The following is a 22,173-nucleotide window of genomic DNA, read 5'->3' as shown; positions in this document are numbered from 1 at the left end:
GCTATTACCAGCCAGATATTTGCCCGAATTTGGACTATATTGGAGGGAGAGGAGGAGGCATCACAGCACACTGTGGAGACTGACGCTGGAGAGAGCAGTGAGGTGGGAGAGAAGCACATTGGAGGGCGCAAAAGAGTGAGGAGGTATCCCAGACGAGTTATGCAGGGGTGATTTGACACACGGAGGGCGTGGGAAGCCCACCCCAAAGGCCTATTAGAAGATATGGACCGAGATAGCAGAGGTGGTCTTGTCCGCGTCCAATGAGGTGCGTGAGGGTAACCAATGCTGCAAACGATGGAACAATGTAATGACCTTGTGGGATCCGCAAGAGTAAATATTACATTTATTTACATGTACTTATGTATTTATATAACTTGATTTGTAACAGTCATGAGTGACTATCAGTAGATATGAGGTCTTCCACTTTTACCAGGAATGTTTTATTCAAAGCTGCACGTCTTTAGGTAAAGAATGATAATTTTCATAATAAACATGATTACATCTGTTGGTTATGTGTTGTATCAGTCTCTGTGACAGTACCTAGCAATGATATCACGTAATGATCTCATGCCATGCTGTCCTGTCACCTTTTACAGAAGAAGCTATCGACGATGAGGTCCGTGCAGAGGCGAACGGGTGAAGGGCCACTAGTTGTCAGCGACATCACTGACATGGAGGAGCGAGTGCTCGCACTCGTGGGGAAGCACACCCGGACAGCCACAGAAGCATCTGCAGACCCTGAAGTGACGCCACGTGAGTAAAGCTTACACTATTGCGTGATGTAAATTCAATAGAAGCCACACCCACTCATATCTGAACAATCATATATGATAGATGATTTCTAAAATTGCCCGAGAAATAATGCTGGCCTCATGAAAGTCATTGCAATGGTCATGAAATGTGATGTCTGTGATGATATTGATAGCGGTGGTGCTATTGTCATGCATATGCTGTGTGTAGCGCGGGACTCACCTTGTGGCCCTAACATCACCTTGTCCTCTAATAACCTCATTTGTGTTTTGCAGCTCAGCCAGCAGCGCAGCCCCAGGCAAGACCACAGAGGCCAGAATGTGGGGGCACGGGGCCGGACTCGCCGTTTGATCCTACATCTGCTGAGGAGCTCCGATTCTCGCCCATCAATCCGCTGGTCTGTTCTCCACGGATGAGAGCGCCGACTTCGAGGAACCTGCATCACCACGCTCCAGAAGCCATTCCACCCCAAGGCCATCTAGTGGTCCTGCGGTCATTCCTGCCTCTACTCTGGACTCTCCACTCTCCCCCAAGCGCCTTGCCACAGGGCACCCCATTTGTCCCCAGGACAGCGCCGACCCCGCGGAGACCTCGTGAATGTGACAGCTCTGGTCCATGAGCGCCACATGAGAGCAGAGAGATGGTACAGTTGTCCAGGAGGACTGCAGACATTGGTGACCAGCTCCTCGAAGCTGGTCACCAATGGGAGCATATCCCGACAGCTGGCCACCATGACCGAGTACATTCCACGGATGGTGGAGTCCCTGGATGCGATAGCCAGGAACACTGCTGGCACAGGCCTCCCAGTGGTCCCCGAGAGTGGCACTCCACCCCTAGGTTCCGCACCATCACTGCGAACGACAGATGAGAACAAGGACCAAGATCCTGCTTCTGCATCAGAGAATGTTGCCCCCTCGGCACCCCCCGCTCCCGTACCCATGCAACCAACGCAGCTGCCTTCATCCCCCCAATGGGGCACCGCCTGAGGAGGTCCTCGGCCAGGCGCCATGGAGCAAGTAGGAGAAGGGGTAGAGGTGGGGAGAAGAAAGGGAAGGGGGAAGGAAAGTGAGGTGCATGTCTGCAGGTGATGGCTGTGTTATATCTCCATCTGGATGTATGCAATTTGTTGTAATGTATGGGGGAAGGGGACCACCCTCCCTCTTTGCATTTGTATTCTGTGTTGCTGGACATGTTTAACATTTGATTGATATCAATGGTGAAAAAAGTGGGGTGTGGGCGGGGGTTGGGTATTTTTGCCTATGATACTTATGATTTCAGACCAATGTTGGTATAATTTTTTTTTATTGAACATAACCTTGTTGCGCATTGTCTCAGATAGCTGGACCGTTAAACACTGGTGATTCCTTAACATGAAAGGGTTAAATAAAACTTAACTTCAATCAACGTAAACTTTAGCTGGCATCACGGTGATGGGCACCATTGACATCTGAGCTGCACACACACAGCAGTGCGTCAGCGTTGTCATTCACAGCAACGTTCTTTCAAGCAAATCGTTCAGATATCAGCTCCTCACGTACGAGTTTTGCAGTTATGTAGCCACCACGGGCCCTTTCCTGTGGTCTGGAGGGCGTTGTGGGCATGGTTACATAGCCAGCCTGATTGTCTGGCCCGAGGTCAGCGTCTAGCTCCTCATCCTCCTCTTCCTCTCTCTCCTGAGGTGGAGCATCAGTGCCTTCTGGCAATTCTTGGCCCCTCCTGATAGCCAGATTGTGTAGCATGGAGAACACGACCTACCTACCTGCTCAGGATTGTAACTCGCCTCCTGAGTTGTCCAGACATCTGAAGTGCTGCTTAAGCACAGTTATTGTTTTGTGGACCACATTGCGTGCGTCTCTGTGGCTCTGGTTGTATCGCTTCTTGGCCTCGGTGTGGGTGTCACGCAGTGGGGTCATCAGCCAGGTGGCTAGGCCATATCGGTTATCACCTAGCATCCAGCATTGTTCTTGTGGCTGACTCTTAAAGATGTCAGAGACAGCGCTCTCACGCAGGATGTGAGCCTCAACGAAGGTGCCCAGACATTTGGCATTCACTGCCAGTATGATCTGGTTGTGGTCAACAATTAGTTGGACCTTCAGCGAGTGAAATTCTTTTCTGTTACGAAAATGCTCCAGGTCCTGAGAAGGTGGCCGCATGGTGATGTGAGTGTACTGTATTGCTCCCTGCACCCTGGGAAACTTAGCAATGCGGCAGAATGCTACAGCCCTGTCAGTCTGAGCCTCCGTGGTCATGGGAAGCTGATAAAGTCCATCCTTCATGTGTACAGGGCCTCCGTGACCTGTCTAATGCAGCGATGTGTAGCATGGTGAGACAGAGGGCAAATCTCGACTGCGGAGGCCTGAAAGGAACCGGACGCATAGAAAGACAGTGCCGCGGTGACCTTGACATTGACCGACACTGATGTCCTGATGGCAGGCTGGATATTTGGCCTGATAAGCTCACATATTTCATTGATCACCACCTTGTGGAAGTGCAGTCTCCGAAGGCAGGTTTGGTCGGAGATGTCGAGGTAAGACCTCTGTTCCTTGTACGTGCGGGGTGTGTATGGTCTGGCCCTCCTCCTCAATCTTGTATATCTTAAATTGTGAACATAATGATGTGCATCACACATTGAGTCATCTGCAGGCTGAGAAATGGCTGGCCCCATTGCAATGAAAGTATAATAGCGATTGATCAGAAGCAATAATTTCCTCACTAAAATACACCTACAGTAAACCCCAATAGTGCAGAGCCTGAAAATATGTCAGTTGAGATGGTCACTTCACCTGAGAAGAACTCCAGAGTCAATGCAAACTCCCCCGAAGTTGAAGCAGCCTTTTGAATGAAGCGCCCTGCGATTTTAAAAATGGTAGCCACACCGCTGGCTTTAGTTCAGAATAGTTCCACTTTTTCTGGGTGTTTTTTTGGGCGAGCGATATTGTGGGCGATATGTGTGCGAGATGGTGAAAGTGATGGTGGCCGATCTCCTGGGCATTAGTTTCGCCAAATGAGTTCTTTACAACAAAAAAAAATGGGCGGGCGGTATTATTGAATCTCGGCGTTAATTCCATGCGGAAAGTAACGCTGGGCGATATTATGGGCGCTGATTTCGCACATTCTGATGATTCCGCCCAAAAAAAGTGGGCGGGCGGTATTATTTTTTCCCGGCGTTACGCACATGGGGAAAGTAACGCTCGGTGATAAGATTCCGAAAAATGGCCATCAGTTTCCATTTTGTGGCTAAATGGGCGATATATGGGCATTATACGTCATTTCAGCAGTAAAATGGACGTTAAGTGGGTGTTAAGCATACAAAAAAACGTGGAAAGTCTAGCCCTATATGTTATATAGGTTGCACAGAAATCCCTTGCATCATATCCGGACTAATCACCCAGTCGTTAATCGCTGCAAAAGGAAGGCAATAATTGTCAAATGTGAGTAATCAGTTCTTTTACAAATATGAATAAAATTAAATTTTTTGGTCAGTTTAAGTTTGAAATATTGTAATATAAATCTACAAATGAGACACACTCAATCACTTGGACATTTATCCTGCTACTCTGATTACTATCATATGCAATGCTAGTTCTATTACTGCAGGAGATTTTAAAATATAACATTGTAGGAATACATTTTCAAACAATATTATTTTCCAATATAACTAATTACATATACAATACTATATAGATAGAAAAAAGAATGGTGTGCTTCACTCCCGGTACCTAGAGTACGATGGTAGGGGAATTCTCATCGCCGTCTTAGACACGGGAGTGGATCCTGGAGCACAAGGACTCCAAGTAATAGCACGGCGATTGTAACTCAGGCTTTGCAAGGCCTCGGGCTCCTGTATTCAGCACACGAAAAAGAGAACACCTCTCATGTCGGAGGCCCTGCAGACTTGAGCCACATAGACTTTCAGTACAACATGTAATCAATCGATCAATCATTTCATTCATTTAATAACGGAAGATTTTACAATTTTACACTACATTTTGTGTATTTAAGATAGTATTTGACTACTATCTGAATTTATGTGTATGTTAATGCAAAGTTCCCCGTAATATTTTGTGTGCGTGGTCCCTTTAAATTTCCATGCACAATGTCTCTTCTAATGGCAGGAGCTGGTGGGCGGCCTGGGTGGAATCTCGCAATTGTTATGTGACTACATACCTAAGGGGAAACATTGGTGTGCGGCCCTCAACAGTTCACCAAAACTTGTTAAGTGGCCCTCCAGCCCAAATAATTGCCCACCCCTGGCATAGATGCATTTAAGGGGAAGCTAGATAAGTACATGAGGGAGAAAGGAATCAAAGGATATTCTGATAGGATTAGATGAAGAGGGGTGGGAGGTGGATCGTGTGCAGCATAGACCTGTTGGACCGAATGGCCTGTTTCAGTGCTGTAAATTCTATGTAAAGTTATGTAAATGGCTCCATTTGATTCAGGTGGAAAATCCTTTCCCCAGTTATCACTTCTCAAGAAGGTAACAATGGATAGGAACTTAGTTGGCTTCACAGTATTCCTGGAAACAATTAAATATACTGTAGTGCTGGATACAAAATATATTTACCAGCCTTTTATTTCACTCATTTATGGTTAAGTTTTAGCTGTCCTTTATGAATCAATCCTAATTAGCCGAATCAAGAGCAAGTGTTGAAATATAGCCATAATTTTTTTTAAAGTTCCTATCGAAACTGCTAACAGCTTAGCATTTCCGATTTTCTCTGGGTTAAGCCATTTTTACACACGGACCAGAATAGAAGAGAATCACAGACGTTACTAGACCGTAATTAGGAAGGTTACAAATGCAACTGGTGTGAAAGTTATTATTCTAGGAGCCACTCTTTGGACTCCACCTCTTCTCAAGAATCTTTCTGTCCTGCTGCATTTCTGTAAATGTTGCATTTACAGTCAGTCTCCTGTCATCTGGAGGCAATATCCAGCTGTTTTTCTATTAACAGAAATATTTCTTACATGCTTGTGGATTTTAAAAAAGCACAATTCCCTCCTGGCAATGTAGCTTCCCTATACGTCCACTAAACGTGGGCAGGCTGTGAACACTGAAATATTACATTAGAAAAAACAGGAAATTGTGCAGACTGCTTTCTAAATAATGAACATATGGTAATAAAGTTCTCACACATTCTTTGCGAGAATACTTAACTCTGGCCTAAAATTTGATGAAAATTTAAATGCAGTGCAATTAAAGTTGGGAGCCAGAAAAAAAAGTCTATTCCTGTCAACCCAATCTTTTCTTCATCAGCAGTAACATTTCTGCTGACCAGAATATCTATCCCACAACTTATTAGAAAGAGGGAAAATCAACTAACCTGATGATTAAGGCACTGAGTTGATAAGCCAAAAAGACCAGGACATTTCCCGGTTTGAGCCACTGTCTCTGCTGTATTATCTAATCTCAGGCAGGGCAGCAGTAGAGTTTCATTATATTTGGTCTTGATGCCCTTGGGTTAGGTAAAATCGGCCAGGCTTACCATTTTTGGGTACTGATTCATGCTGAAGGTTCACATGTTTGAATCTCAGGATAGAATAGGATCAGATTAGGCTTGGCTGTGCTGGCCCCCGCAGCTGATTAGCCTGCTGACGCTCACTATCAAGGTCCACATGTGAATAATGGCCATTAGGACAAGAAACTAGAGGGCACCAACAACAACCTGCATTTATATAGCACCTTTAACATAGGAAAATGACCCAAAGTGCTTCACTTGAGCATAATCAGACAAAACAAATTGACACTGAGCCACAAAGGGAGACATTAGGACAGGTGATCAAAAGCTCGGTCAAAGAGGTAGGTTTTAAGGAGCATCTTAAAGGAGGAGCGAGAGGTGTAGCTGCAGAGAGGATTAGGGAAGGAATTCCAGAACTTGGAGCCTAGACAACTGAAGGCACGTCTGTCAACCAGCTGAACCGTAATCCAGCAGAGAGTCAATGTGCCAAATATTCCTGGAGTGGCCTATCTCGCAACCTGCCCCGTTGGTTGGACTTTTTCTTGCACCCTTCAGCTCAAGTATAATTTATGGAGTAACTTGCTGGAATTGTGAGCTGCTAATGGCAACAGAGGAACAATGGAGAAGGAGAGAATTAGAGTGGGTGGAATTGGGAGGGGGAAATACTGGCAGAGAGAGGAGAGAATAAGAATGAAGAAATTTGAAGGGAAAATTCAAAAATCTATCCCAATGCACATTTGCTCATTGCAGCACCGAATTGAAACTTTGCAACACATACACCGTTACCAATATTTATAATCTCCAAGACCATGGGAAATAGATGGAATTCAAAATATGATCCACAAAACTCTGATTAAAATAATCTAGAATCTCATATAATAAAAATGTAATTTGACTTATTCAATCACCATAAACCAGCGGTCCTGATTAATCCTCCCTTAAAGATAGGATAACTTTTCAAATATACTACACTAACTGATGAAAAATTATGTACACAGTGCACAGAACTTAAATCAAAAATCCACACAAAACACTTTATGTACTTATATTCTTATTATCTAATTCTTATTTGACATCACGATAACTTTTTTAAAAGCTAAATTCCATTTCCACATTTCCAAAGCACTCGAGGTTATCCTGCAATTCTAAAATAAAAATATGGAGTTCTCTGCTTCCCATAGTTCTGCCAATACTTTAAATAAACAACTTATGCCGCTGTGTTTCAACTCTCAATATTTTTGTAACATTTAATATGTGCACAGAATCTTTATAAAATGCACTCAAAGTAGTTTCCATTCCATGGTGCAAACTTATACCATTTTTAGTGCCTCCAAATAAACGTAGGAATGAACTTATGGGCTGCTGCACTGCCATTTGTCTCAGTGATGAAACCAATCGTTGCTAAACCTGCGAGAACTTTCTGTGGTGTTTACTAGATACAATGTATTAATACCTGTTTTGCCGGCTCCACTTTCTCCGGTGATAAGTATACATTGATCCTTATCCTGGTCTCGTAGAGATCTGTAGGCTTCATCTGCTAAAGCGTAGCTGTGGAAATAATACATCTGTTATAGCATCTGAATTTATAAAAAATTCTGATAACTTTTCTGCAGAAGAGCGGGAGAATTGACAGGTCAAAAACAATCCTGAAGGTCACCTACAACAAAAACTTGCATTTATATAGCGCCTTTAACATAGTAAAATGTCCCAAGGCACTTCACAGAAAAGTTATCAAACAGAATTTGAAACTGAGCCACATAATGAGCTAATAGGACAGGTGACAGAAAGCTTAGTCAAAGAGGTACAGTTTAAGAAATGCCTTAAAAAAGGAGAGGTAGAGAGGTAGAGAAGTGGAAAGGGTTAGGGAGGGAATTCTGGAGCTTAGAGCCTTGGCAGCTGAAGGCATGGCTGCCAATGGTGGAGCGATGAGCAAGAGGCGAGAACTGTTCAACTAATTATCAGTAGTGACATTTGTGCAAATGTCTGCAGTTTGATATTCTTGTTTTCTGAGCTCAGGTTAGGTTAGATCATACATATCAATATAATCACAATAGAGTGTCTCAACATACTAACATGTCACACTATGCATAACCTCTAAAATACCACATGCTAATACAAAATCATAAGACATAACAAATTAAGGTAAGAATGCATTAAATCTACTAAACCGGCAGCATAACAGGACCACACACTACTGCACAACCGAGCAAATAAATCACTCACTGCCAACTTCCTTTCTTCATTTGTCTTTTCAATATTATACTTCTCTAAGCATATCACTGGTTTCATTTGGGAGAACAAGTAACTACCTTCATCGTCGCTGGGTCAAAATCCCGGAACTCCCTCCCTACCATCACCACACGGACTGCAGCGGTTCAAGAAGATGGTTTGCCACCTTCTTCTCAAGGGAAATCAGGGACGGGCAATAAATGCTGGCCTTGCCAGCGACGCCCACATCCCGTGAACAAATAAAAAATGTTTTTTTAAATGTGATTGAACTAGAACGAGACACCGACCCTCCTTCCCATCTTCCAAGATTTATAGCGAGACATATTTTCTGGAAGAGACTGCCGTACAAAGCTGCCATTATCCACCCTCGGCAAAAGATAACACTACTGTTCGACAGGCACGGGATCCCTTCAGTAACCTCAATCAAATGTCCATTCTTTACATGTGAGTAGAGACAGGCTATTTGATTGCTGAGGCATCATGGCTGAGCCCAATCCTGTCCTCACCCACTGTGCACGGTTCAGCAAATGATCAATGGATAATTATTCGAAATGAGAACCCGACCTGATTTTTCTCCTCCTGAGGCAAGGGATGCTAAGGCAAGTTGTGATGCCCCCATTACTATTCAGCTGATGTAGTACAGACCAGAAATCAAACCTGGACCCTCCTGGTCTGTTGTGCCTCAGTTTCATACTGGATGGTACATTAACTCTTGAAACAGCTCAAGGAGTCTGATACCGAGATCCTTCATCCAAGCAAACAGCACTTTCCATGATTCGGTGCAAAGATTCCAGCAGTCATAACTAGTTAATACTGGAAATGTAGAACCTTGCATTTAAAGGAGATAGATCATTGGCTTGTTGAGGATTTTGTGGGTAGACTTACTTACTGGAAAAGACTGTTGGATAAAGCTGCCAATATCCACCCTAGGCAAAAGATGACATTGCAGCAGATGCTCTGCCTATTGTAGCTTTCGTTATCCCTCTCAAGTCCTAATTGAATTTAACCTTAAAAGTAATTTAATTGTCATACCAAAAACATGCAACAACCTCCCATTTAAAATGAAACATGCTCTCATAAGGCCATCACAACAATTATATGCCAATTACATGTGTGCATGATCGAAGGACATCTTCTCATCTCACTCCCAGCAACCTTGATTGTACATCGATTTTAGTGACGATGTGATAGAAGGCTAGTCAACAATGGCCAACCCAGCATCAGCAGCACTGACAAGATGGTGGTCCTTACTGGAAGACTGGTCACCTCACAGTATTAAAATCAAATTCTTCATGTCTGTAGGAAGCTGTAGAGATTTCTTGGGGTCGACATTCACCGTCCCTGAAGGGATGGCTACCACGGAGTTTGGGCAGTCGATCGAAAAAAATCGATTGGCCGCCGCGGTCGGGTACTTTTGCCTCCCCGAGTCATATTCAACTCGGGGGGATTTGAGCGGTGCTCATTTCCGCCAGAAATGGCAGAATGAAGCCGCTGTAAAGGTAACTTTTTGTTCCCCGTTATGACTTCCCCTGATTCTGACTGCAGGGGACCTACATTTGTCTTTACTAACCTTTTTCTCTTTACATATCTATAGAAACTTTTGCAATCCGTCTTAATGTTCCCTGCAAGCTTCTTCTCATACTCCATTTTCCCTGCCCTAATCAAACCCTTTGTCCTCCTCTGCTGAGTTCTAAATTTCTCCCAGTCCCCAGGTTCGCTGCTATTTCTGGCTAATTTGTATGCCACTTCCTTGGCTTTAATACTATCCCTGATTTCCCTTGATAGCCACGGTTGAGCCACCTTCCCTTTTTTATTTCTATGCCAGACAGGAATGTACAATTGTTGTAGTTCATCCATGCGGTCTCTAAATGTCTGCCATTGCCCATCCACAGTCAACCCCTTAAGTATCATTCGCCAATCCATCTCAGCCAATTCACGCCTCATACCTTCAAAGTTAGCCTTCTTTAAGTTCTGGACCATGGTCTCTGAATTAACTGTTTCATTCTCCATCCTAATGCAGAATTCCACCATATTATGTACAACTTTTAGGTCTGGCCCTTTAGTGGAGTCCCGTGGGCTGCAGCGATCTGCTTGGCAGGGTTCACCCTGAGGATGGGAGGAGTGTTGGGCAGGCGACACCTGGCACACCTGCTCAGAAGCAGGGCGGCATGCAGGAGAAGGTGTCGCCATCACCTTGCAGTACTCTCCTTAATGAGTCTCCATCATCATCGTGGTCTGCTGCATGCTGCACAACCTGGCCATCATGAGGGGACAGCCACTGGAGGTCAAGCCAGCAGTACCACCCAAGGAGGAGGAGGAGAAGCCACAGGAGCAGAAGGAGGAGGAGGATCCCCGTCGCCCCAGAGCTAGGGGACATCGACCCATCGCCAGCCTGGAAGAGCCGGGAGCAGTCTGGCCAGCACCCTACCGGTCAGGAAACAGTATTTTTCTTCTGTCCTCCATATCATCCATCACTCTCTCCAGCTCCATATCAGTGAACCTGTTAGCTCTCCTTGCGCCTCTTCCACCAGCCATCCTTCCAAACTCCTGCCCCCCCTCAGGACCTTGCTGCAAACCCTGGAGCAACTGGCTCATTAGAAACCCTTACCTGCATGCTGAATTTCTCAGTGGTGATAGCGCTCAAATTAAGACAGCCACACTGCTGAAAAATTCACTTTGGAAGGATTCACTAGCGCTAGAACCCATTTGTTCATTTTTGGAGCTGAATATGGGGTGGGCCAGCCACGAAAAAATGTCGGCACTAATGGGCACAACAAGATGGGAGGAGCACCAGCTTTCCAGCGGTACTGAATTTCGGGTGCAGAGTGTCTTCCCAGATAGTGGGATTTAATTAACGTGCATTCCCTGTTCCAGTCATGATTACCACTGTGGACCAATCCAAACGGCAAATGGGAGGCAAAGATTTATATTATTTGAATTAATCTTTAGAATGGAAATCAGCACCTTTTTTTCTTACAGTGAAGAGTCTCATCAGTATGGGTAGCACTGAAAAGTAAGATAGCATTTTGAACACTCATATTAGGAGGAAGAGAGCAGTAAGATGGAGAGATGAGAGCAGGAAACCAAGAACTGGAGAAAAAGGCCAGCAGGAGTCCGAAGAAAATAGTTCTGGGCAGTCCAGGACGGATAGGAGAGTTAGACTGGGCTAGAAGTGGGTGAGTGCACTCTGTAAATGGTATGTTGCCCTTTATTACAAGAGGATTTGAGTACAAGAGTAAAGGTGTCTTACTGCAATTATATAGGGCCCTGGTGAGACTGCATCTGGAGTATTGTGTACAGTTTTGGTCTCCTTACCTAAGGAAGGATATACTTGCCATAGACGGAGTGCAATGATGGTTCAACAGACTGATTCCTGGAATGGGGGGATTGTCCTATGAGGAGAGATTGAATAAACGAGGCCTATAATCCCTAGAGTTTAGAAGAATGAGAGGTGATCCCATTGAAACATACAAAATTCTTTGAGTTTGACAAGGTAGATGTAGGGAGGATGTTTTCTCTAGCTGGGGATTCTAGAACCAAGGGTCACAGTCTCAGAACAAGGGGTCGGCCATTTAGGACTGAAATGTGGAGGAACTTCTTCACTCAGAGGGTGGTGAATCTTTGTAAATTCTCTACCCCAGAGGGCTGTGGAGGCTCAGTCATTGAGGAAATGCAAGACAGAGATCGCTAGATTTTTGGATATCAAGGGAATCATCATCATCATAGGCAGTCCCTCGAAGCAAGGATGACTTGCTTCCAGGCCAAACAGGGATGAGTTCACAGGTGTTTCAATGAAGGACCTAATATTCCAGATCCAGAACTACATTGTGAAGGGTGGAAGATGCCTGTGCTTGGATTTTTTTAACGTGTGGTGGCCGTTGCACACCAGCCACCACACAGGCTTGACAGAGCTAGGTCTTGGTCCAGTGGCAAGGATTACTCAAGACTAACTGGAGACCAGCTCTGCTGCACAGACCGAGCACACACACATATCGCGGTGTGGGCCGGCCCGTGCTTCCCCTGGGCCTCGCCTCTTCTGGGCCCCAGATTCACGCCTCTCTTGGGCCCTGGTCACTTCCCTCCATGGACTCTTGTCGCTCCTTCGCCTCTGCTGCTGTGCCTGCCCACACTGCAATCAGCAAGGGAATCAAGGGATATGGGGATAGTGCAGGAAAGTGGAGTTGAGGTATTGAATGGCCTACTCCTGCTCCTATTTCTAAAAAAAATGAGCTATTCTACTATACACCTCAATGACTTTCAAGATTAACCCCAAACCTAAATTTCTCATCTTATATTTGAGTACATGTGGTATTAACATTTTTCTGGTACAGCTAAGATTTGCAGTTTATGAAATCCTGTAAAAGGAGTATTGAGGAGATTGTTGAAATAACTGCAAAAAGCACTTGACCTTAAGCAATTGATCATTCTGCAATCAGTCTATGGACCATTTAAACTTTAAATGGAGCATTTGGTATCCCGAGGAACGATGGTTACAAGGGACAGGCATCCCTGCCATCCAGCATTGCAACACCAGTGACAAGTAATAGGTTAGATCTCATTCGTATATGCTTACAATAGGCAGGCATATTGTATGTTGTCAGTCTCTACCTGCAGGAAATAGCAGGAGGAGGCGAACATCAAAATGGCAGACCTTGACCCAACTCAGAAGCAGGATGGGAAGTCCCAGCCATCGAGTCAAAAAAGGAAACAGAAAGAAAAAGATGAAAGTATAAGAGAAAGCCTGAGCAGCCTGCACAGCAGTAGCATTTTGTTCAGTGTTATTGCCATTTTTTTGCATTCCCAAACATATCTCAAGAAAGTATTTGAATCTTGCACATTCCTAACTGTCAGAAGTGTGTACAATAAATCAGTGACTACAAAGAAGAGAAAAATAATATCTGGACAGCCTGCCCCTGAATCAGATCTACAATTTAATTACTGTGCTGTGTTTTATATTTACAGCCTCATTTCCCAATGTGTGTTTTCAAACTTTTAATAATAAGTCCCTACTGTCAACAAGGAGCCCAAATATCTCACAATTTATCCAGCTCCCATGAGAAGGTCCAAGAACATTAATTATACTTGTAACGCCTCCAGTCAGTCTTAACAAAATAAATCTAAAAATCAGAAGTAGTCTTGGTTTGGCAATGTTGATTTACCTTCCAACATTTCCTGTGGCACAATTCTAAAGCACTGCCCCTTCTTAATTTAACTGGGGGGGCAGGGTTGGTGGAGTTGCACAAAGAAGCGTGTTTTTAATAATATTCTGCACCTCTAATAAATCTATTTTCCTTCTCTTCAGGCAAATTGGACCCAGACCTCCGATACACTAAATATCCGTAAGACAAAGGTCCTCCACCAACCTGACCCCGCCACACAGCACTGCCCCCGAGTCATCAAAATCCACGGCACGACCTTGGACAACGTGGACAATTTTCCATACCTCAGGAGCCTACTATCAACAAGGGCAGACATCGATGACGAGGTCCAACACTGCCTCCAGTGTCCCAGCGCTGCCTTCGGTCGCCTGAGGAAGAGTGTGTTTAAAGACCAGGACTTCAAATCTGGCATAAAGCTTATGGTCTACAGGGCAGTAGTGATACCTGCCCTCCTATATGGCTGAGAGACGTGGACCATATGCAGTAGACACCAGAAGTACCACCAACGCTGCCTCTGCAAGGTCCTGCAAATTCACTGGGAGGATAAACGCACTGTCAGTGTTCTCGTTCAGGCCAACATCCCCAGCATCGAAGCATTGACCACACTCGACCAGCTCTGTTGGGCTGGCCACATCGTCCGCATGCGCGACATGAAACTCCCAAAGCAAGTGCTCTCCTCGGAACTCCTACAAGGCAAGCGAGCCCAAGGTGGGCAGAGGAAACGTTTCAAGGACACCCGCAAAGCCTCCTTGATAAGGTGCAACATCCCCACTGGCACCTGGGAATCTCCGGCCCAAGACTGCCCGAAATGGAGGAAAAGCATCCGGGAGGGCGTTGAGCACCCCGAGTCTCGTCGCCAAGAGCATGCAGAAATGAAGCGCAGACAGCAGAAGGAGCGTACGGCAAATCAGATTCCCCACCCACACTTTCCTTCAACCACTGTCTCTTCCACCAGTGAAAGAGACTGTAATTCCCGTATTAGACTGTACAGCCACCTGAGAACTCACTTTTAGAGTGGAAGCAAGTCGATTTCGAGGGACTGCCTATGATGACCATTGCTTATTAGCCAGGTGATAAGAAATCCATGAAAGCAGCCAAATGACTTGTGCCAATTGTCTCCAGCTGTACGGAAGGCTCTGTGACTCCTTCCCCAACCACCAGATAGCCAAAAACTTGCTGGCGTGGATGGGATTGTGGTTATGATTGATGTCCTACCACTCCATAATGTAGATACTCCAATCTGCTGCTTCATTGGTCATCTTTTCTTCTCCAGTGGGTGTCAATCGTGGTTCAGTGGTAGCACTCTCACCTTTGGGTCAGAAGATTGTGGGTAGGAGTCCCACCCCAGAGACATGAGGACATAATTCAGGCTACACTGTTAGAGGTGCCGTCTTTTAGATGAGACATTAAACCGAGCCTCCATCTGCTCTCTCAGGTGGACGAAAAAGATTCCATGGAACTATTTTGAAGAGGAGCAAGGAATATCTCCCCGGCGTTCCTCGCCAATATTTATATCAACCTTAACCTAAAAACAGCTTATCTTGTCATTATCACATTGCAGTTTTTGGGAGGTTGCTGTGTGTAAATTGGGTGCCTTGTTTCCTGCATTACATGTCTACACTTCAAAAGTACTTAATTGGATGTAAAGTGCTTTGGGACATCCTATATAAATGCAAGTCTTTCTTTCAATGCCTTTTATTCAACCTGCGCAGTTGTTACTGTTCAACATTGCTTTCTGTCATACAAGAGAAAGTAAGAGGATGCTATTGCAGGGCTGAACTACACCAATCTCCAGAGCAGAAATGAAAAAGTTCCGACTTAAATATTATCACTTAGCTAACAGAATCTTTCCACTCCAACTAGAGAGGCTGGAATAATCCTACCTTTGTTTTCCTCTTGCTGGAGAGAAGGCCCAGCAGTACCTGCAGCTAGACGTATGGAGAACAGAGAGGAAGTATTGAGAGTGAAGTGGCAACGGGAAAGCTGATGTATTTGGGGTGGGATATGAATGGAATGAAGAATTTACCAATAGTGGTACAAAGTGTTAGTGTGTAAATAGAGAGGGATTTCTTTGCGGGGCAAGGGGGGGAGGCAGGGGAAATTAAGAGATTGCTGTGGTGAGAGGACTGAAGGCTCTTTCTGAATGAATGCCGTCCTTGCCTGCATCTCTTTTGTAAAACCAAAGACTCAAGCCATACATAGTTTCTGATAGCATCTGAATATTTCTACTCAGTAATTATAAACTTTGAATGCAAAGCTGGAGTAGTCTGCATTGATCATTTGAATACTAGAGCTGGATTATTGTGTTGCACATCACGGAGGAAAATCAGGTATTTCAATATATTAAAAACGCAAACATTTTTAAGAATATGAAAAGTCGATTAGCCACAACAAGCCTGGCCTTTTTTCATTGATCAACCCCACTGACTCAACTAAATCTCTTCTCTGTCCAGGAATATACATAATTATAATGTTTACTTCAGTGGCTTTCCATAGTAAAATTGCCACAGTTCCATTACCCTTTAGATCAAGAAATTACCCTGAATCTTCTTTTTCCTCACAAGATTCTGCTGTTATCCTCTGGTTTTTGACCCCTCAACACAGTGGATAATTTACTGCAATGAATTTCACTAGTTAGAACATAAGAATTAGGAACAGGAGTAGGCCATCTAGCCCCTCGAGCCTGCTCTGCCATTCAATAAGATCATGGCCGATCTGGCCGTGTACTCAGCTCCACTTACCCGCCCTCTCCCCATAACCCTTAATTCCCTTATTGGTTAAAAATCTATCTATCTGTGACTTGAATACATTCAGTGAGCTAGCCTCAACTGCTTCCTTGGGCAGAGAATTCCACAGATTCACAACCCTCTGGGAGAAGAAATTCCTTCTCAATTCGGTTTTAAATTGGCACCTCCGTATTTTGAGGCTGTGCCCCCAAGTTCTAGTCTCCCCGACCAGTGGAAACAACCTCTCTACCTCTATCTTGTCTATCCCTTTCATTATTTTAAATGTTTCTATAAGATCACCCCTCATCCTTCTGAACTCCAACGAATAAAGACCCAGTCTACTCAATTAGTTGCCTTTATAATTGTGAAAACTTCAATTCGATAACCTCAAAATCTACTCTTTTCTAAACAAGCCACCTTCCTTAACTTTTCCTCACAACTTAAATTACTGATGCCAGAATCACCTTCATTGACCACCTCTGTACTTCTAAAATATAAACGTAGCATCCTTCCTCTGGTTAGCTGACCAGAACTGTATACAGGTGCAGCATCCAAAATTCAGAGTTCCGGAATCCGGACCGATTGGTGGAAGTGTTGTCCGGAATCCGTAAAATGTTCCGAAATCCGGACACACTGACCCTGCCGACCTCGGGGTCCCGCAGCTGCCCGACCTTGGGCCTCGCCTCACCGCCGCTGCTGCCCGTCCTCAGGCCTCGCTTCACTGCCTCTTGCCACGCCGCTGCCCGACCTCGGGGCCTCCTCGCCGGCCCACCCAAACACCTTCTCCACAACGGGGCCGCCCAACCAGCTCCTCCTCGGTGGGGCCCGCCCAACCAGCTCCTCCTCGGCGGGGCCCGCCCAAACACTTCCTCCTCGGCGAGGCCGCCCGAACACTTCCTCCTCGGCGAGGCCGCCCGAACACTTCCTCCTCGGCGAGGCCGCCAAAACACTTCCTCCTCGCCGGCCCGCCCAAACATCTCCTCCACGACGGGGCCGTCCAACCAGCTCCTCCTCGGTGGGGCCCGCCCAAACACTTCCTCCTCGGTGGGGCCCACCCAAACACTTCCTCCTCGGCGAGGCCCTCCCGAACACTTCCTCCTCGGCGAGGCCCGCCCGAACACTTCTTCCTCGGCGAGGCCCTCCCGAACACTTCCTCCTCGGCGAGGCCCTCCCGAACACTTCCTCCTCGGCGAGGCCCTCCCGAACACTTCCTCCTCGGCGAGGCCCTCCCGAACACTTCCTCCTCGGCGAGGCCCTCCCGAACACTTCCTCCTCGGCGAGGCCCTCCCGAACACTTCCTCCTCGGCGAGGCCCTCCCGAACACTTCCTCCTCGGCGAGGCCCGCCCAAACACTTCCTCCTCGCCGGCCGGCCCGAACACTTCCTCCTCGGCGAGGCCCGCCCGAACACTTCCTCCTCGGCGAGGCCCGCCCGAACACTTCCTCCTCGGCGAGGCCCGCCCGAACACTTCCTCCTCAGCGAGGCCGCCCGAACACTTCCTCCTCGGCGGCCTGCCCGAACACCTCCTCCTCGGCGAGGCCGCCCGAACACTTCCTCCTCGGCGAGGCCCGCCCGAACACTTCCTCCTCAGCGAGGCGCGCCCGAACACTTCCTCCTCGGCGAGGCCCTCCCGAACACTTCCTCCACAGCGGCCTGCCCGAACACTTCCTCCTCGGCGGCCTGCCCAAACACTTCCTCCTCGGCGGGGCCCGCCCAAACACTTCCTCCACAGCGGCCTGCCCGAACACTTCCTCCTCGGCGGCCTGCCCAAACACTTCCTCCTCGGCGAGGTGCGCCCGAACACTTCCTCCTCGGCGAGGCCCGCCCAAACACTTCCTCCTCGGCGAGGCCCGCCCGAACAACTCCTCGGCGGGGCCCGCCCAAACACTTCCTCCTCGGCGAGGCCCGCCTGAACACTTCCTCCTCGGCGGCCTGCCCAAACACTTCCTCCTCGGCGAGGCGAGCCCGAACACTTCCTCCTCGGCGAGGCCCGCCCGAACAACTCCTCGGCGAGGCGCGCCCAAACACTTCCTCCTCGGCGAGGCCCGCCTGAACACTTCCTCCTCGGCGGCCTGCCCAAACACTTCCTCCTCGGCGAGGCGAGCCCGAACACTTCCTCCTCTGCGAGGCCCTCCCGAACAACTCCTCGGCGAGGCGCGCCCAAACACTTCCTCCTCGGCGAGGCCCGCCTGAACAACTCCTCGGCGAGGCGTGCCCAAACACTTCCTCCTCGGCGAGGCCCGCCTGAACAACTCCTCGGCGGGGCCCGCCCAAACAACTCCTCGGCGAGGCCGCCCAAATAACTCCTCGGCGAGGCCTGTCCGAACAACTCCTCGGCGGGGCCCGCCCAAACACTTCCTCCTCGGCGAGGCCCGCCTGAACAACTCCTCGGCGAGGCCGCCCAAACAACTCCTCGGCGAGGCCGCCCAAACAACTCCTCGGCGAGGCCGCCCAAACAACTCCTCGGCGAGGCCCGCCCAAACACTTCCTCCTCGGCGAGGCCCGCCTGAACAACTCCTCGGCGGGGCCCGCCCAAACAACTCCTCGGCGAGGCCCGCCCAAACACTTCCTCCTCTGCGAGGCCCTCCCGAACAACTCCTCGGCGGGGCCCGCCCAAACAACTCCTCGGCGAGGCCGCCCAAACAACTCCTCGGCGAGGCCGCCCAAACAACTCCTCGGCGAGGCCCGCCCAAACAACTCCTCGGCGAGGCCCGCCCAAACACTTCCTCCTCGGCGAGGCCCGCCTGAACAACTCCTCGGCGAGGCCCGCCCAAACACTTCCTCCTCGGCGAGGCCCGCCCAAACAACTCCTCGGCGAGACCCGCCCAAACACTTCCTCCTCGGCGAGGCCCGCCTGAACAACTCCTCGGCGGGGCCCGCCCAAACACTTCCTCCTCGGCGAGGCCTGCCCGAACAACTCCTCGGCGGCTGGGCTCCGCCAACGTCCTCACCGACGGGGCCGGCGCCCCGAACAGTTCCTCAGCGCGCACCACCCCCACCCCACCCTTTCTGACATTCCAAAATCCGCAAATACCCGAACCTGGGCTCGGGTGTTTCCGGATTCGTGACGTCAGAAAGACGTTCCAAAGTCCAGAAAAACGCGGAGTCTGGAACGGTCTCAGTCCTGAGGGTTCTGGATTCGGGATGCTGCACCTGTACAGTACTCCAGATTGGTTCTGACTAATATTAAATACACAATAGAGCCTTGTTTAAGCTGTAATATATCCTTTGGCTAATGTAACTCAGCAATTTGTGTGTTTCTTTCCAGTAGAAAAAGGCATTGTACTTACAATTTCACAGGTCCAGCCAGTATTACCTCAAGAACTCTTTTCTGATCAGCTGCTGTACCATTGTTCCATTTAATACATGCTCCTTCTTGTTGATCCTTGCTTCTATATTAATCATTTCACACTTATCCACACTGAACTGCATCTGTCATCTATTTGCACAGTTACCTGAAATATTTTAAGCCTTTGGAATCTGGTTCCTGACCATCTGCTCTGCCACCTTTTGTATCATCATCTGCAACATATATTGTGGCAAAGCACTAAAATAATATTTTAAAAACCAGATGATTGATGGCAGCCATTCCTAAAATAATTCCACTTGACGTGGAGCCTCAGATTGTGCATTTTAGAACATAGGGAGGCCAAAGTTCAGCTCCCCAAAAAGGCTACTTACTGCCAGAAAGCGGCAGCCAGGCAGTGGACTCGAGTGGCCGGTGACTTCCGGTCGAATGGCCAGCAAAATTTAGCTCAGGGATTTTTCTGGCAATCCTCACTTCCGCCCCGCTGCTGCCGACCGTCCGAAGTGCGTCATCAAAGGGCGCACCACCGATCTTCCGCAACTCCATCGCACCTCTCGCGAAATTTAGCTGCAAAAATCTCGAATCCACTGCACGGTGTCCCCGACAGCCTTTTCTGTCGGTGCACCTTGCTTTCACTCTTGTCAGCCATAGCAGCATGGCCACTCTTCAAGGGGCGGGCGCTGCTGTGGCTGCCATGTTTTTTTGCTCAGCCGATTGCCAGGTTGGGCTGACAATTATGCCCCTGGGTTTGGCCGGGCCACCAACAGGCAGCCTCACCTCGCCCCCACCCCCCCCACCCACCCTTTTTGGGTGCCAGACTGCTGGCCTGACCCAAAACCCTCCCAGTGGAACGAAGTTTCAAAGTGCCAAAGGCTCTCCCCTATAAGTGAAGGGGAGAGCATGGTGACATCATCTCCGCTCTGCTGCTGACAGACAGCGGTGGAGACTCCGTCCCACCTCCACTTCCACCCCTCTAGATTCCTTACTACCTCACTTCTGTCCCCATTATGGCCGACTTCCGGTCCGCTGCAAAAAAAAGCACAAAGAGCTGAATTTACCGAAAGAGACGACCTCATCCGACGTGGCGGAAAAAGGTGCGACCCGTTTCAAGCAAAGGTAAATTTCGCAAAGGCTACATGTTTCAGACAGTGTTAGAAAGGTTTTTGTGGAACAATTCACTGTCCAGGTAAATTCACTAATCCCACACTCCCTGCTGATATAAAGTGTAGGTGAGAGAGGGGGCACAACACTGTAGCACTGATCTGGACTCCCATCATAGAAACATTGAAAACAGGTGCAGGAGTAGGCCATTTGGCCCTTCGAGCCTGCACCGCCATTCAATAAGATCATGGCTGATCATTCCCTTTCCTGCTTTCTCTCCGTACCCCTTGATCCCCTTAATCGTAAGGGCCATATCTAACTCCTTCTTGAATATATCCAATCAACTGGCATTAATAACTCTCTGCGGCAGGGAATTCCACAGGTTAACAACTCTCGGAGTGAAGACGTTTCTCCTCATCTCAGTCCTAAATGGCCTACCCCTTATCCTAAGACTGTGTCCCCTGGTTCTGGACTTCCCCAACATCAGGAACATTCTACCCGCATCTAACCTGTCCGGTCCCATCAGAATCTTATATGCTTCTATGAGATCCCCTCTCATCCTTCTAAACTCCAATGTATAAAGGCCCAATTGATCCAGTCTCTCCTCATATGTCAGTCCTGCCATCCCGGGAATCAGTCTGGTGAACCTTCGCTGCACTCCCTCAATAGCAAGAACGTCCTTCCTCAGATTAGGACACCAAAACTGAACACAATATTCCAGGTGAGGCCTCACCAAGGCCCTGTACAACTGCAGTAAGACCTCCCTGCTCCTATACTCAAATCGCCTAGCTATGAATGCCAACATACCATTTGCCTTCTTCACTGCCTGCTGTACCTGTATGCCAACTTTCAATAACTGATGAACCATGACACCCAGGTCTCGTTGCACCTCCCCATTTCCTAATCTGCTGCCATTCAGATAATATTCTGTCTTTGCGTTTTTGCGCTCAAAGTGGATAACCTCACATTTATCCACATTATACTGCATCTGCCATGCATTTGCCCACTCACCTCACCTGTCCAAGTCACCCTGCAGCCTCCTAGCATCCCCCTCACAGTTCACACCGCCACCCAGTTTAGTGTCATCTGCAAACTTGGAGATATTACACTCAATTCTTTCATCCAAATCATTGATGTATATTGTAAATAGCTGGGGTCCCAGCACTGAGCCCTGCGGCACTCCACTAGTCACTGCCTGCCATTCTGAAAAGGACCCGTTTATCCCGACTCTCTACTTCCTGTCTGTCAACCAGTTCTCTATCCATGTCAGTATATTACCCCCAATACCATGTGCTTTGATTTTGCACACCAATCTCTTGTGTGGGGACCTTGTCAAAAGCCTTTTGAAAGTCCAAATACATCACATCCACTGGTTCTCCCTTGTCCACTCTACTAGTTACATCCTCAAAAAATTCCAGAAGATTTGTCAAGCATGATTTC

At 47.7% G+C, this 22,173-nt stretch overlaps 1 protein-coding gene across 4 annotated transcripts in view; it reads right to left on the bottom strand.

The window, feature by feature from the left end:
- myo1b (myosin IB) overlaps nucleotides 1–22,173 on the bottom strand; it is a 391,964-nt gene that overhangs the window by 222,956 nt on the left and 146,835 nt on the right. For all 4 annotated transcript variants that reach the window (XM_070875885.1, XM_070875887.1, XM_070875886.1 and 1 more), the window contains exon 4: nucleotides 7,666–7,760. In XM_070875885.1, the coding sequence (XP_070731986.1) occupies nucleotides 7,666–7,760 (95 nt within the window). The remainder of the gene's footprint in view (nucleotides 1–7,665; nucleotides 7,761–22,173) is intronic.

Source organism: Pristiophorus japonicus, chromosome 3, assembly GCF_044704955.1.
Source record: "Pristiophorus japonicus isolate sPriJap1 chromosome 3, sPriJap1.hap1, whole genome shotgun sequence".
Lineage (NCBI taxonomy): Eukaryota > Metazoa > Chordata > Chondrichthyes > Pristiophoridae > Pristiophorus > Pristiophorus japonicus.
This window is presented reverse-complemented; position numbering and strand designations above follow the sequence as displayed.